Source organism: Marmota monax, unplaced genomic scaffold (assembly GCF_021218885.2).
Source record: "Marmota monax isolate L192 unplaced genomic scaffold, Marmota_monax_Labrador192_F-V1.1 WCK01_AAM20220418_F8-fsc00260, whole genome shotgun sequence".
NCBI classification, from domain to species: domain Eukaryota; kingdom Metazoa; phylum Chordata; class Mammalia; order Rodentia; family Sciuridae; genus Marmota; species Marmota monax.
In genome coordinates this window covers 887,033-900,874 of record NW_026694062.1, presented here as the reverse complement: position 1 = coordinate 900,874, position 13,842 = coordinate 887,033, and the positions used below count along the sequence as shown (strand labels likewise).

Genomic DNA, 13,842 nt, shown 5'->3' with positions numbered 1-13,842 from the left:
ACCCGGGCTGCACGCATGCCAGGCGAGCGCGCTACCACTTGAGCCACATCCCCAGCCCCAGACTTCATACATTCTTGAAATAGTTAAGGAATACAAGTAACTTCATAAAGTCTCACAAATAACTCTCTTAACTAAGAAATGATTTTTCCATTTTTTCAGGGGAGTTCACTTTTACCTTACATTAAGCCACAACTGAAAGCCAAAAGATTGTGTTCAATTTTTTATTTTAGTAAAATCAGAATAACACAGCACATGCAGTGCTAGCATCTAGAACTAATACAATAAGCAGTTACTAAATTTACAGTGACTTGAAGTTCAATATTTACATTCAACAAGTTAAATCCATTCTTATTTACTGAAAATATGCTGGCTGAATGTAAGAGTCACTGATTATGGCAATACACAAAGATAACCACATGTTTGAAGATTGCAAATATGCCAGACAATCACTTAAAACCAATACAAACAAAACTAAACAAAACTCAAGAGAATTTTTTGAGAATCAGTGTTTAAAAGTGTTTTCATTAATATCTTTAAGACAAGTATCAAAACCTTGGCATATTTTCATCTCACATTGCCAATTTTGTCAGAAAATTATAGCTACATTGCAAATGCCAGATCTGGTTAATTTGACTCAAGTTTAATAGGACTTAACATGAAAAGCTCACACTACCCCGAAATATATTATTATTTCACACATGGTGACATTCAACATTCAATTGCCAGTGTTTTTGTATTGTCTTTTGGTCAAGTTTCTTTAAACTTTCAACGAATCACTTTTAGGCTTACAAAAATAAATATCTGTCAAAATGTTCAATAAATATTACACAAACTAGCAGCAAAAAGTTATCTAAAGTCTGTCATGTGCAAATAGTTTTCTTCTCATCTATCATTCTATGGTCCCAAAAAAAATTTTAGAATCTAGTTCTTGACAAGCTGCTTTCAACAATCTCCAAGAGACAAAATAAGATTGGAAGTTTAAGGACTCGCACAGAAGACATATATATAAAATTCTCTGAATGTGCAATAAAATAAGTACTTTGTAAAAAGTTATGGGCAAAATGTACAAGAGTCTACACCTATATTAATTGAAATAGCACCGTAACAAATGTCCTTAATACTATCAAGTGCACCTACTACAGTAGTTTTAGAACAAGGCACAATACACTTGAAAATCTATTGCACTTTAAGAAATTTTTACCAACTTCTTATGCCACTTTCAAGATATACTTTTCTTAAAGGTCACTCTCCATTCTGGCCACAAAATTCTAGGTGGGAGAGGCATTTTTAGAAGTGGACAACATCTTTGGCCAAATTTAGCATAAAGAGATTATAAATATAATGGAAACCTATGCAACTAAAAAAATAACTGAAACTGCACTATAAAGAATTAACACCTTGTGCAGTTTAGTACATATTTCCAACCTGTGAGATCTCAAGGATTTCAGTTTGTTATTCTACGAATTTACAAAGTCTACAAGTGTAAGCCATTTTAACGTTTGTTTCAATGCAGCTGTTAATAGAGAAATATGAATCTGTATTAAAATAAAGCCTGCTGCATAATCCTTTCTGTTCACATGCCCTTGACCAAAAAACATCAACACTAGCATGCGTTAAGGACCAGAATCCAACAAGGCCGGTAATGAGGATTGGTCATTGACATGGTCAGCCATTCTACCATCTCAATTTTATTTATGGCAGGCATTAAAGAATATAATTAAATGAACCCTCCAAACAAACCTTTAAACTTTTCCTGTAATCATATGCCCACAGATGCCTAACTTAAAATCAATAACTGTCTAAACATTAAATAAGGAATTGTGTATTAAATGTTAACTTTCAAAAGACTGCTTTCAAAAACATTTGGGTGTATTCATACAACACACCTGATAATGCCTGGAATGGCTTCTTAAAAAGAGTTTAAGGTTTCAAGTGCCTATCCAGGATAGAGTGAGCAAGTCACAACTTTAACTTAGTACAGTTTGCCACATTAGAAACGAATTATGTTTTCATGTTTCTTCCCCCCAGTCTGCAAAGATGGAAATATCATTAACAGGCTACTACTTTGTAATTTTTTTCTTTATCATTACATGTATGTATGAACTGATGATTCCTGTTAAGTTGTATCACACCTGTGTGCCAAGGTTTGATTGTAGCCCAAGTTCAGTAAATTTATTTGTCAAAAGAATTGATATCTTGAGCATTATTGAGTCAACAGGACATCAAAATAATAAGTCACAGTACATTAACAAATGATCCTCAGTCATAAAATTATAAATGCAGTTTGGGGAGGGACTAAGCAGGAGGGGAGTTAATCCAAACTATAGCAACTAGATCTTCAAACCAACTTCTGAATAGGGCTGCTGGTTGTTCCTTTCTTCTTTTGACTTTGAGCTCCCTTGGAATTTTCAGGAGAATCACAGCTGGTAATGTACTGCAAAGTTCTTGAAGCTACACGATATAGTCTGGCTAAGTTACATGTGGTTTCCATATTAGCTTGTATGAAAGGGTGACTTTGCTTCAAAGCAGATTCAGTTGCCCCACCAGTCAACCCCCTGGGAGTTATAATTTCCTCCATATCCATCACTATTGTAGAAGCCTCCATAGCCACCTATCAAGAAATGTTTAAAGAGAGAAATTAAGTCATCCACTGTTAGTACCTTTCCCTTTTGCCTCAAGTACTTTGAAGAAAATCTAAATGTTAGATTTAATTCTTTGGAAATTACAATTTCCCTAATAAATTATGCTTTTAAAAAGGTGACTAAGGGGGGGAAAAAGACCCCCCCCCCAAAAATTTAGTTACCTCCACCAAATCCTCTGTTACTGCCATGACCACCTCCACCACTGCAGCTGTTGCTTGCGCGATTACTACTAAAACCAGAATTGCTGGATCCACTACTTTGTCGGTAGTCTCTGGCACCAAATCCTCCACTGAATCTACTGTTGTAAGAAAAAAATAACATGTGGTGGCCTATGAGGATGAAATTCAGTTAAAATACCAACTCCTATTTTCAATTTGTTTTTTTTAAAATTAAGCCCTACTATGTGTGATGATTATTCTTTGATGGGTATTTCCAAAAGCCTAAGCACTGAAGAGCTGACACTTTGCGTCATATTAACTTTTATAACTTTCCAAAATATTCTGGTTGTTGAATTATTTATTTAAGTTGAAGGTTAACATCTTAATGCATTATGTCCCATAGCCTTATAACTAAAACAGAATGGATCAACTAACTCAATCCTTTGGCCTTCAAACAAGGAATAAAGATCCCAAATAATGTGTACCTCTTTGAGCGTCCACGACTGCTACCTTTGTAATGGTGTTCATAAGCCATATTCTCCAACCAAGATGGCACTTCTTGTTTAGCTTCCACAAGAAGATCCAACAAATCCTTTGTGATATTTACATTTCTTTCATTAAAGAATGAAGTGGCAAGGCCTAAAGAATTTAAAATAAGTACCTGAAGGCTATGTCTTATAAATTAACTTTCTGTAGAAAATTAAAGTTACATAAAAAAGAAAAAATTCAAACGAACACCTTACCAAGGTTTCCAACACGTCCTGTACGGCCAATGCGGTGTACATATTCTTCAATATCACTTGGCAAATCAAAATTGATTACATGTTTCACATTTGAAATGTCTAGACCTCTTGCTGCCACCTGAAAAATAATATTCATTAAAAGAAAGCAGCTGACAAGGTGGCATAGGCCTGTTATCCCAGCAGCTAGGAAGGCTGAGGCAAAGCCAGCCTTAGCAAAAGCAAGGGATTATGCAACTCAACATGAGGCCCTGTCTTTAAACAAAATGCACAATAAGGCTGGGATGTGGTAGAGTGCTCTCCCCTCGAAAGAAAGCAGTATTCAAACTATAAACTAGAAAATGAAGTATACGCACAGCTGTAGCTACTAGAATAGGGCTTTTCCCTGAGCGAAACTGATGAAGGGCCTCTTCTCTATCTCTCTGAGATCTGTCTCCATGAATACTGGTACATGCGTATCCTTCGTGGTATAAGAAATCCTCCAGTGAATCTGCACCCTTTTTGGTCTCCACAAACACTAAAGTCAGTGAATCCTTGCCTGAAAAATAGGAAGGTTCTGTTTACTAATAGGCTGGACATCAATGCTTATGCCAAATATTAAATAGTTTAATTCTTGTATTTACTTAAAAAGAGGTGCAAGTACTATCAGAAGAGCCAAAGAGACTCTCCTTTTACCTAGCTGATGCTAGGATTCATAATTTCACCTGTTGCATTTAAGAGATCAAGTAGAAATGACCGTTTGTCTGCCTCTTCTACCCAAACCACTTTCTGTGTGATGTTCTCCGAAGTAGAGCCTACTCTGCCTACAGCCAGGAAGATATATTCATCCAAGAAGTCACGGGCAAGCATCTGAAAAAAAAAAAATATATATATATATAGATATATATCTCCATTCTAAACATAAATTACAAAACCCAGAAATGCTAATATTCTATTAAGAAAAATAAATGCAGCTTCAAACAGTACCTGTATCTCCTTAGGAAAAGTAGCACTAAACATCATAGTGTGGCGAACACCCTTTGGTGGCATAGTATCTTGTTCAACTATACGACGTATCTGAGGTTCGAATCCCATATCTAGCATCCTATCAGCTTCATCCAACACTAAATACCTATTAATGAAAATAATTCAGTTGATGTGAAAAATAATTTTTTTGCCTCTGCTGAAAAGACACTGAGTAAATGTTGTGTCTAAAATTAACTATGCCAACAGCCAGGGACCAGGGCACACATCTGAATGTACCCAGGCAGGTTTCAGGCGAACCTCACAGTAACTTAGCAAGATTCTATTTCAAATTGAGAAATAAACGGACTAGATATATAGGTTCAGTAATAGAACATTTCTGGGTCTAATCCAAGTGTGTGTGGGAGATCTCACTGTGCTAATTAAAACATACTTTCTAAGCTCTAATTTTAAACCTTAGTTATTTTTTGTCTATCGTAACAGACTACCCCAATTTATAAAAGTTAACATACTTGCAGAAGTCTAATCCAATTTTTCCTCTTTCCATCATATCCACTAGACGTCCTGGAGTGGCTACTAACAAATGGCATCCACGTTCTAAGTCCCGAATCTGCTGACCAATATCAGCACCACCATAAACTACACAAGGACGAACTCTAGACCTGTATGAAAACTATAAGCAAAAAATTCATTAGTCATAAAAATATCATTAGAATTGATGAAAAAGGCAATAATTAACTAAAATGCAAACTCACTTTTCTGGCTTCCTCATAGATCTGTACAGCCAATTCTCTTGTTGGGGCTAACACCAAGGAAATTGGGTATTGTTTGCGACGCCCATATCTTCCTTTTTCCTAAGACAGTAGTATAGCTTTCAACTTTAAGTCCCCAAACTTTAGCTCTACTTCATTAAAGTAAAATTCCCTGTATTTTAATGACACCTAAAAATGGTTTTTGCTTAGAGAGTTCCACAACTATTTACAAAACTTTGTTTAAGCATAAATTCATGATTTTATAAAAAAAGACTACCTTCACGGCCTTCAAGGCCTCTCCTGGACCATCTGTATATATCTGACTTAAGATGGGTAGAAGAAATGCTGCAGTTTTTCCAGATCCTGTTAAGAAAACACTGGCTTATTAATTGTTAATATTATGGCTGTATTTACATTTTTTTTAGTTTACCAGTTTATGACTTAACATTTCCTATTACACTTTATCTTTCTGCCACTACAAAAAAAAAAAAAATTCTCTGCTGTAGCACTACTAACAATTTGCTATAGGCAAAAAAAGATGGCCTGATTAAAAAAAGTAGTTTCATCTTACAATCTCAGAAGTGTTAAGACAAAAAGATATATCTTACCAATCTTCACTTATCTCAAAATCATACTAAACAAAGGACTTGGGCTTCTTCATATAAAATACTTCCCATAAAAGATCAAGTCCAATTTAGACATTAATGCTTTAATCAAGTAAGCTTACCTGTTTGAGCACAAGCCATTAAGTCTCTTTTTTCTTTGATAATAGGAATAGCATGTTTTTGCACTGGAGTAGGACGAGTGTAACGGGTAAGCTCAATGTTCCCCATGATAATTTCTCCCATTTCAATATCACTGAACTGTTAAAGAAATTCAACCAGGTCAATCAAATACAACCAGCAACACTATACCTACTACATTTTAAATATACTAATATAAGAAAGCCACCATTTATGCTTTTCATATGCTTTACACATCTACAGAGTGGTAACCATCAACGTATAATTTTTCATAACCTATTTAAACTCAAACAAAAAAACTTACACTTTCAATATGTGGAGGGCAGTTATTGCCTGTTGCCTCTACTGGTATATCATCATATTTCTCAAAGTTAATCCCAGTGTTACCTCCAGAGAAGAGTTCCCTAAAATCAAATTGTTATCACATAAATGTTACAGCATGTAATGAGTTTCATGACAATTAGCATACATTTCAAAAACTTACTGTTCTAAGCGTTCACTTGGTGGAAGTGGTTTTGACCAATTATCTTCATCTGATTTATCACACCAACGACTTCGCTCAAATTTGCCAAACCCAGTTCTGTCACCACGACTGCCCATACCATCACAGTCACTCCGTCCTCGGTCATCAAATCTGAACAGTATGAGCACAGTATGAGCACATTTATCACTCAAAAGAAGTATTTGTACTAGTAGTTAAATTATTGAATATAAGTTCCCTTAGGTATGTCAAAACTTACAACTCAGGTCATCTTTTGTAAAATAAAGCCCTCTAGCTAACCACTGCTAATATGAAACTATATCTTCACTTGAAAAAAATTAAGTTTTGTGAAATTCACTGCTGAAATAAGACTTCACATAGGACTAAACACAACTATTAGGTTCTTTGAAAAAATGAATCAAATTAAGATTCCTGGGTAACTACTTTGTTTACATTAGTTAAAAAAAAAAAAAATTTACCTTCCTCTTGATCCACTTCCACGTTCACTGAAATAACTTGGCTTTCGTCTTGAATCACGAGACCCAAAACTGCTGTATGCATCCTTATCTTTACTACAACTCCACCCTGAACTGTCCTTATCATAGTATCCTTCAAGAAAAATACTAATATTAGAAAATAACAATATTTTATGATTTCCATTTTCCCAAATATATAGCTCTTCATGGACACAGCCTTCCTTTCTCTGATCCTTGTGGGATCAAAGGTCAGGGGTCCCACAATTTTTACCATCTTAAATTCTCTTGTCCTCCAGAAATTGTTATATTAACCGAAGTAATTTCATGGTTAAATAATGTTCTAAGTGAATGTAACTTCTAAGAGACTAACAACTCACATTTAACACTACTATTACACTAGTGCTGTTATTATAGCATCCCTACAAATATTTCAGTTTGCATTTACAAAGTGTAAATTTTATGCACCTAAAACATGAGTTTAATCAATTATTTTTAAGACTTTGGCAAGCTTTAAAACTTATTTTAAAACTAGGCTTATCTATTAAGAGTGATTTCAGGGCTGGGGTTGGGGCTCCATGTTTGAGTTCAATCCTGTTACCTCCTACCCGTATTACAGGTTTTGGTGTGGTGGCTCATGGCTGTAGGCACCATTTCAAAGCCAGCCTCAGCAACATTTAGCAAAGAAAAGAAACCTAAGAAACATTAGCAAGTCCCTCTCTCAAAATTTAAAAAAGGGTTAGAGATATGGCTCAGTGGTAAAGTGAGTTGTATCTCCAGAGGGTGCCCTCCCCATCCCCACGTGACTTCAAATACCTCTATTAAATCTTTTAAGCTCACAGGGGACAGGCTAAAGCTAACTAGATAAAAAAGCCAGAAATGCTGTACTAATGCTGTTTTAAACATAATACACTGAATCTATAATTTATATTTTGGGACAGTTCCAGCTAACCAAATGTTAGCTCAGGAACAGTTACCTGGAAAAAAGCTTTAGATATATAACCAACCAGAAATAATCTGTTTGATGTAACAGTAAAGAGAATTTCGCCCATTTTGTGTGTGTGTGTGTGTGTGTGTGTAATGGTGAAAAATGAACTTGATGATTCCAAGTACTTTGTACACGTTCACTGAAAGAACCTGGAAAATTTAACATCAACGTAAAAAACAATCTGGCTTCATTTAGTAACATCGAAAAAAATAGATCAAATGAGGAATTTCAATGTGATCAGCTCTGCTCTATTAGACTGTTAGGAGGCCTTTATAAATGCATAAGTAGTCCGGTTAAAAAATGTACACTGAATTATAAAATTTAACTGCAGGCAAAGGATAGCTTAACATCAAGAGCAAATCAGATTTTTCCACCAAGGAATACTACATTAGAAAACTTAAATTCACTAAAGCACCCTACTAACATTTCTTAATCCAACTGAAGTTTTTTCAAAAGTTAATTTCACAGTGAGGCATAACGTGGCTATTTCAATTTAACAGAAATAGTAGGTGGTATAATGGTTACCAGGCTATATTCATGAACTGTCAAATTCTAAGAGTCCAACAATACTGTATCACCTTTATAAAGTTGATGAGAAGCAGGTACACTTGGAAATAAAACAGAAATCAACCTTATTGCTGACTAATTTCCATGGAGACAGATAATAAAACATAAACTCATGGCAAAACAAACAAAAAGCTCAACTAGTTGAAAGCTTAAACTTAATCATGCATTTTATAGTTTCAAAGAAATATTTATGGTTTCTTTTACTATAAGTTCTAAAATACTGCCACTCCTTTTAAAGTACTTAATGGTTCCTGGGATGCAATTCCAGCCAGATAAATCCTAAACAATAAAGAATACCCATAATGAAAAAAATTCTGCAGTCATTGTGAAAATAAAACAAATATCATTAGCTAAGTAATCTTCTGATTAAACAATATAAAGACAAGTATAATGCAATAGAAAGGAAACCCAGACATAGGTTAATTGTCTTCTCTAACCTCTCAGTATTCTACCCCTGACCTTCTATCACAATCTTCTTTCTTTTAACTTTAATATTTTGCATTCCCTCCAATTTCAGATCACCCCTTCTGATTATTTGCTACTCAAGACTATCACTCCCACAATATTTTTTTGTATGTATCTGTCTATAGGACAAAGTTCATAATACAAGTTTTTAAGACATTAAAAAAAAAAATCTTTCAAAAAGAAATTGTTCAGGCAAAGAGCTAAGAACTGGCAAATCTATCTAACCTGAGTGTGGCCAAATTATAATGCTCCAACTATTAGCTACTTTGCAAAACCTGCACTTTCATTATAGCATCATAAAGTTTGTTTTTCATACTATTACACATTCCAAACAGTGTTATTATGTTTACAAACAGATTAAATAATAGAGTGATGAAAACTGTCCATAGAGTCTTTGAGCTTAAAGTCTGTCAAAAGAAAATAAAAATTAAGGGACATTTCCAAAGATAGGAAGTTCTAGTTTCTGAATACAGGACTGATTTAACAAGTACAAAAAAAGAAATTTCTTAAGTAATTTTGTTTTCCTCTATGTTCTGGGTATCTTCTAAGAGCAAAAGATCTAGAAAATTTCATAATCACCTACCTTTAGATGCTTCTCTGTTTCTTAAATGAGGAGGTATATAGCGCCCTTCTAAAAAAAGAGAAAATTACTATTGAAAGCCCTTTATAATCTCCAAGATATAACTTTTTATGGAAATATCAATTACCCTGAATGGTGCTTAAAGTTTTACCTGGACATATGAACACCATACATAATCACACATCATACATAAAACTAGGAAAAAAAATTATTTGATAAAATTACATATTTTAATTTTAAAATTTCTAAAATAAGTCAACAGACTAGTTGATGGGTAAGCAAGCAAATGATTAAACAAAAAACCTCCCACTATTTTCAAAGGAATGTTGTTGAATTTAATGTGACCCCCAAAGATCAGAACTTAGTTTTATCACTACATCTCGGGTTTCACTGTGGTAAATTTAGGTTGCAGCGTATAGCTTATAAGTATACAACTTCTGTAATTGGTTTATTACAATTCAGGAGAGGAAGAACATACTCTACCCTCTTTATAATTGAGACATAAATTTTCTAAAACATGTGTATTACATTAGTAATACTTAACTGTTTTAAGCCTGAAAGAATCACTCTTTGTCATTCAGATGTGCCACAATAATTCACATTTAATACAATAAAAATTTAAAGTATAAAATTAAATTTGAAATTGGTTAACAGAAATTTCTGATATAAATACTATATTTTTTAAAATTTACTTACTGCTACTGCTCGCTGTACTTCCTCCTCCACCCTGATTATCAGAGGAGTTCAGGTCTAAACCAGCAAACTGAAAAAGAAATGTTTATGTCTCACATATTTACATACCAAAAATTAAGATAAAAAAAAAATCACTGTCACAATTGCAAACCAGAAGTCCTACATTTCAGTTCTGATCCTACACTATTTACTATGTAAGTCTGCCTCCTAAGGTTTGAAGAACATTCTGAAATCTAAAAAGTTTAATGATGGCAAGTGGCTTCATCTAAAAAAAAAAAAAAAATGTCTATTTTCAATTGTAAAAGCACTTAATTCATCAGAATATTAACTTAATTTCTCAGCAATTATAATTTATTTTGATTCTTTCTGAGGAATTAAACTGGCTGTTTCTACTTGATATTGTTATTTTTTTGGTACACGATTTTGAACTCAGGGGCAACTCAACCTCTGAGCCACATTCCCAGCCCTATTTCATATTTTATTCAGAGACAAGGTATCTCACAGAGTTGTTTAGTGCCTTGCTTCTGCTGAGGCTGGCTTGCTTCGTTTTGTGGTACTGGGGATTGAACCCAGGGCCTTGTTTATGGCAGGCAAGCACTCTACTAAATGAGCTATGACCCCAGCCCCTGAGGGTAGCTTTGAATTTGCGATCCTACTGCCTCAGCATCCAGAGCTACTGGGATTACAGGCAGGCGCCAGCTTTCTACTTGGTATTATTTTAAGGAGGGGGGGGAGAGTCCACATTAGGGCAATTTGAGGATTCTGTAATTTCTTCACACAGAAAAGGAATTACTTTTAATTTGGAATTCCTAAGCACGAAAAATAAACCAACCAACAACAATGTGGTGACTGCAGTTATTTAAAACTTTACATTCTGAGCCAGCGCGGTGGGCACACACCTGTAATCCCAGCGACAAGGGAGGCTGAGGTAGGAGGATGGCGAGTTCAAAGCCAGCCTCAGCAACGGGGAGGTGCAACTTAGTGAGACACTGTCTCTAAAATACAAAATGGGGCTGGGGATGTGGCTCAGTGGTCGAGTACCCCTGAGTTCAATCCCCGGAGCCAAAAGCAAACAAACAATAACTCAAGAACAAAAAACAAAACAAACAAACAAAAATCCCTGACACATGCTTTTAAAAAAACGTTAGGCCCTCTTTAATTTCTACTTCTCTTTACACTGACAAATTTCAAAGCAGAATAAAGCTTATTTGCCTTTAATGAATTAATAATGCCTTACTCAAAACTGGTTCGAAGAGAAAAACTATATACAAAATAATCCATACAAAGAAATTACAACAGCACCTATTTGCACAGGTCATTTCCTATAGCACGTGTGTAAGTGCTGTATTAAAAGTTCAAGCCGCTCAGTGGCATATGCTTGTAATTCCAGCAACAGGGAGGCTAAGTTAGGAGGATCTCGAGTTCAAAGCCAGTCTCAGGAACAGAGAAGCACTGAGCAACTCAGTGAGACCCTGTCTCAGAATAAAATACCAAAATAGGGCTGGGGATGTTGCTCAGAGGTTGAGTGCCTGAGTTCAACCTACATTCGAAAAGTTACGTACATCACCAAGAAATTACACTTAAACATTAGAAAATTCCCAAGTCGATTTATTCTAGAGACTCTGGAAATCGTTAATCAAGATTTATACTCCCTTGGGGCTGGGGATATAGCTCAGTCGGTAGAATGCTTGTCTTCCACGCAAAAAGGCCTCGGGTTCAATTCAACATCACACACCAGCCCAGCATGGTGGTGCACACCTGTAATCTCAATGGCTCAGGAGGCTCAGGCAGGAGAATTCGAACCCAGCCTCAGCGTTGGTGAGCAATGAGCAACACAACCAGACCCTATGTCTAAATAATATACAAAATCGGGCCGGGGATGACGTTGCTTAGTGGTCGAGTGCCCGGAGTTAAATCCCCGGTACCCCCCCCCCCCCCCGCCAAAAGACAAAATAACAAAAACCAAAAACAAGCACCCCTCCCCAAAGATGAGATCAATTCTCTCACATTACATACAATCATTACAACTTAAAAAAATCAATCAGCATTGACTGAATCGGGAGACAAAACTTTAAACTGTCCAAATAACTTAAGGGCCGCTCCGAACAAAACTACAGGAACAAGAACCTTCTAGACACGAAAACAGCGCTTCCGCGCCACCACCAATACCTCAAAAGAATAGCTATTCTACTTTAAAAAGTGTAGGCTCTAGCTAGTCACCTATTTCAAGGTCCTCCTCAGACATACAATATTAACAAAACTGCCATGCAGATAGTTGATTACAGTGACCAGATGTTCTTCCCTCAGGCCGACCCTTAACCTAAGAACACATACTACATTCGATTCCCTAACAACCCAGATGTCTACCCGCTGGCGTCCAACCTCCATTATTCCCAGGCACCGATCAAGAGAAGCACGAGGCGGCCATTCTTCCCTCCCTTCCTACTATTCCCTTCCGGCTCTTGTGCGATGAGGCCTCATCATTACTTAAGGCAACTAGATGGGGACCACCGGAGAATAATTATTAAACACCAGATACCCAATTCTTTAAACTTTTGTTACAGATTTTACCTTACCCCACCAATCAAGCCTACAAAAGGTCAAAAGAACCGCCCAACTGTGCTACCCTACACAAAGGCCATAGCCATTTCACGAACGAAGGCCCCTCCTCCCGCCAATACATTCTGTGGCAGGCCTTAGTTCTTTTTCCGCTTACGCACCAACGACACAGAATCAGTCACCCAGTGAAAGCCAAACCTTTCAGGACAAAAAAAGGCAGCGTTCTGCGCAACAACACTATCACAAACTAGTCAAAACTCGCACCTGCGCGTTTCTGAGGTCTCGCGCTTGCAACGACACAAGCTGCCGTTACACGCGGTACAATACCTCAGGCCAGTACCAGTCACAATCAACATTACCGTTACAGTCCTTACCCATGTTTTAAATCGCTTCTTCTCCCGTCCCCACCACCCCGAAAAACTAGAACCCGGGAAAAAAATAAAAAGTCGTAAGCACTACGCTGTAAGCCAAATTAAACCAAAAGTAGTAAGTCTAAAAAAGCAGCCTCATTAAGTCATTTCAGCTCACCTGCTGGTCCAGCCCAAGCGTATTTTCCACCGCCACATGACTCATCCCTGAAGAAAACCGAGAACTCGGGATCTCCCACAGCAGACGTAATTACACCCTCCTATTTAACCTCTCACAGGGAACTATAGCTCTGAAGTACACAGCTTCGCTACACCCGTAATATACCTACTCCGATGGCTTTACGTCAACACGCAGGACGTGCGTGCACCTCGTTCCGCACACCACCAACCCCTTTATTGCTACCGTTACTTCCGCTTCGCTAGCTTGCGTTCGTTTAGTCATAACCTCGCGGTATCTTCTTTTTACTCTCGTCCAAAGCACAGAGATCGCGAGATCTTCTCCCCCCCACCCCGCCCTCCCCCCCACCCCGCCCTCCCCCCAGTCTCCTACCAAAGCTCGAAATTCGGGGAACTAGTGAAACTTCAGCCTTTCTCCAGATTGGTGGTTTTAAGCGTAGTGGCAACGTGCCACTTCCCTCCTCCTCCTCCCCCCCCCAACCCCTCGTTCCCT

The 13,842-nt window shown here is 36.8% G+C and overlaps 1 protein-coding gene across 1 annotated transcript; it reads right to left on the bottom strand.

The window, feature by feature from the left end:
• Window positions 1-207: 207 nt before the first annotated feature.
• LOC124106578 (ATP-dependent RNA helicase DDX3X) lies at window positions 208-13,565 on the bottom strand. Its single transcript, XM_046464256.2, has 17 exons — window positions 13,333-13,565; window positions 10,249-10,315; window positions 9,556-9,603; window positions 6,959-7,088; window positions 6,483-6,632; window positions 6,303-6,402; window positions 5,983-6,118; window positions 5,533-5,618; window positions 5,259-5,357; window positions 5,016-5,176; window positions 4,507-4,651; window positions 4,245-4,389; window positions 3,897-4,078; window positions 3,544-3,661; window positions 3,286-3,439; window positions 2,804-2,940; window positions 208-2,611 (listed from the first exon to the last, which is right to left on the bottom strand). The coding sequence occupies exons 1-17, from the start codon at window positions 13,375-13,377 to the stop codon at window positions 2,532-2,534; spliced, it is 1,983 nt and encodes a 660-aa protein (XP_046320212.1). The 5' UTR covers window positions 13,378-13,565; the 3' UTR covers window positions 208-2,531.
• Between the last annotated feature and the right edge of the window lie 277 nt (window positions 13,566-13,842).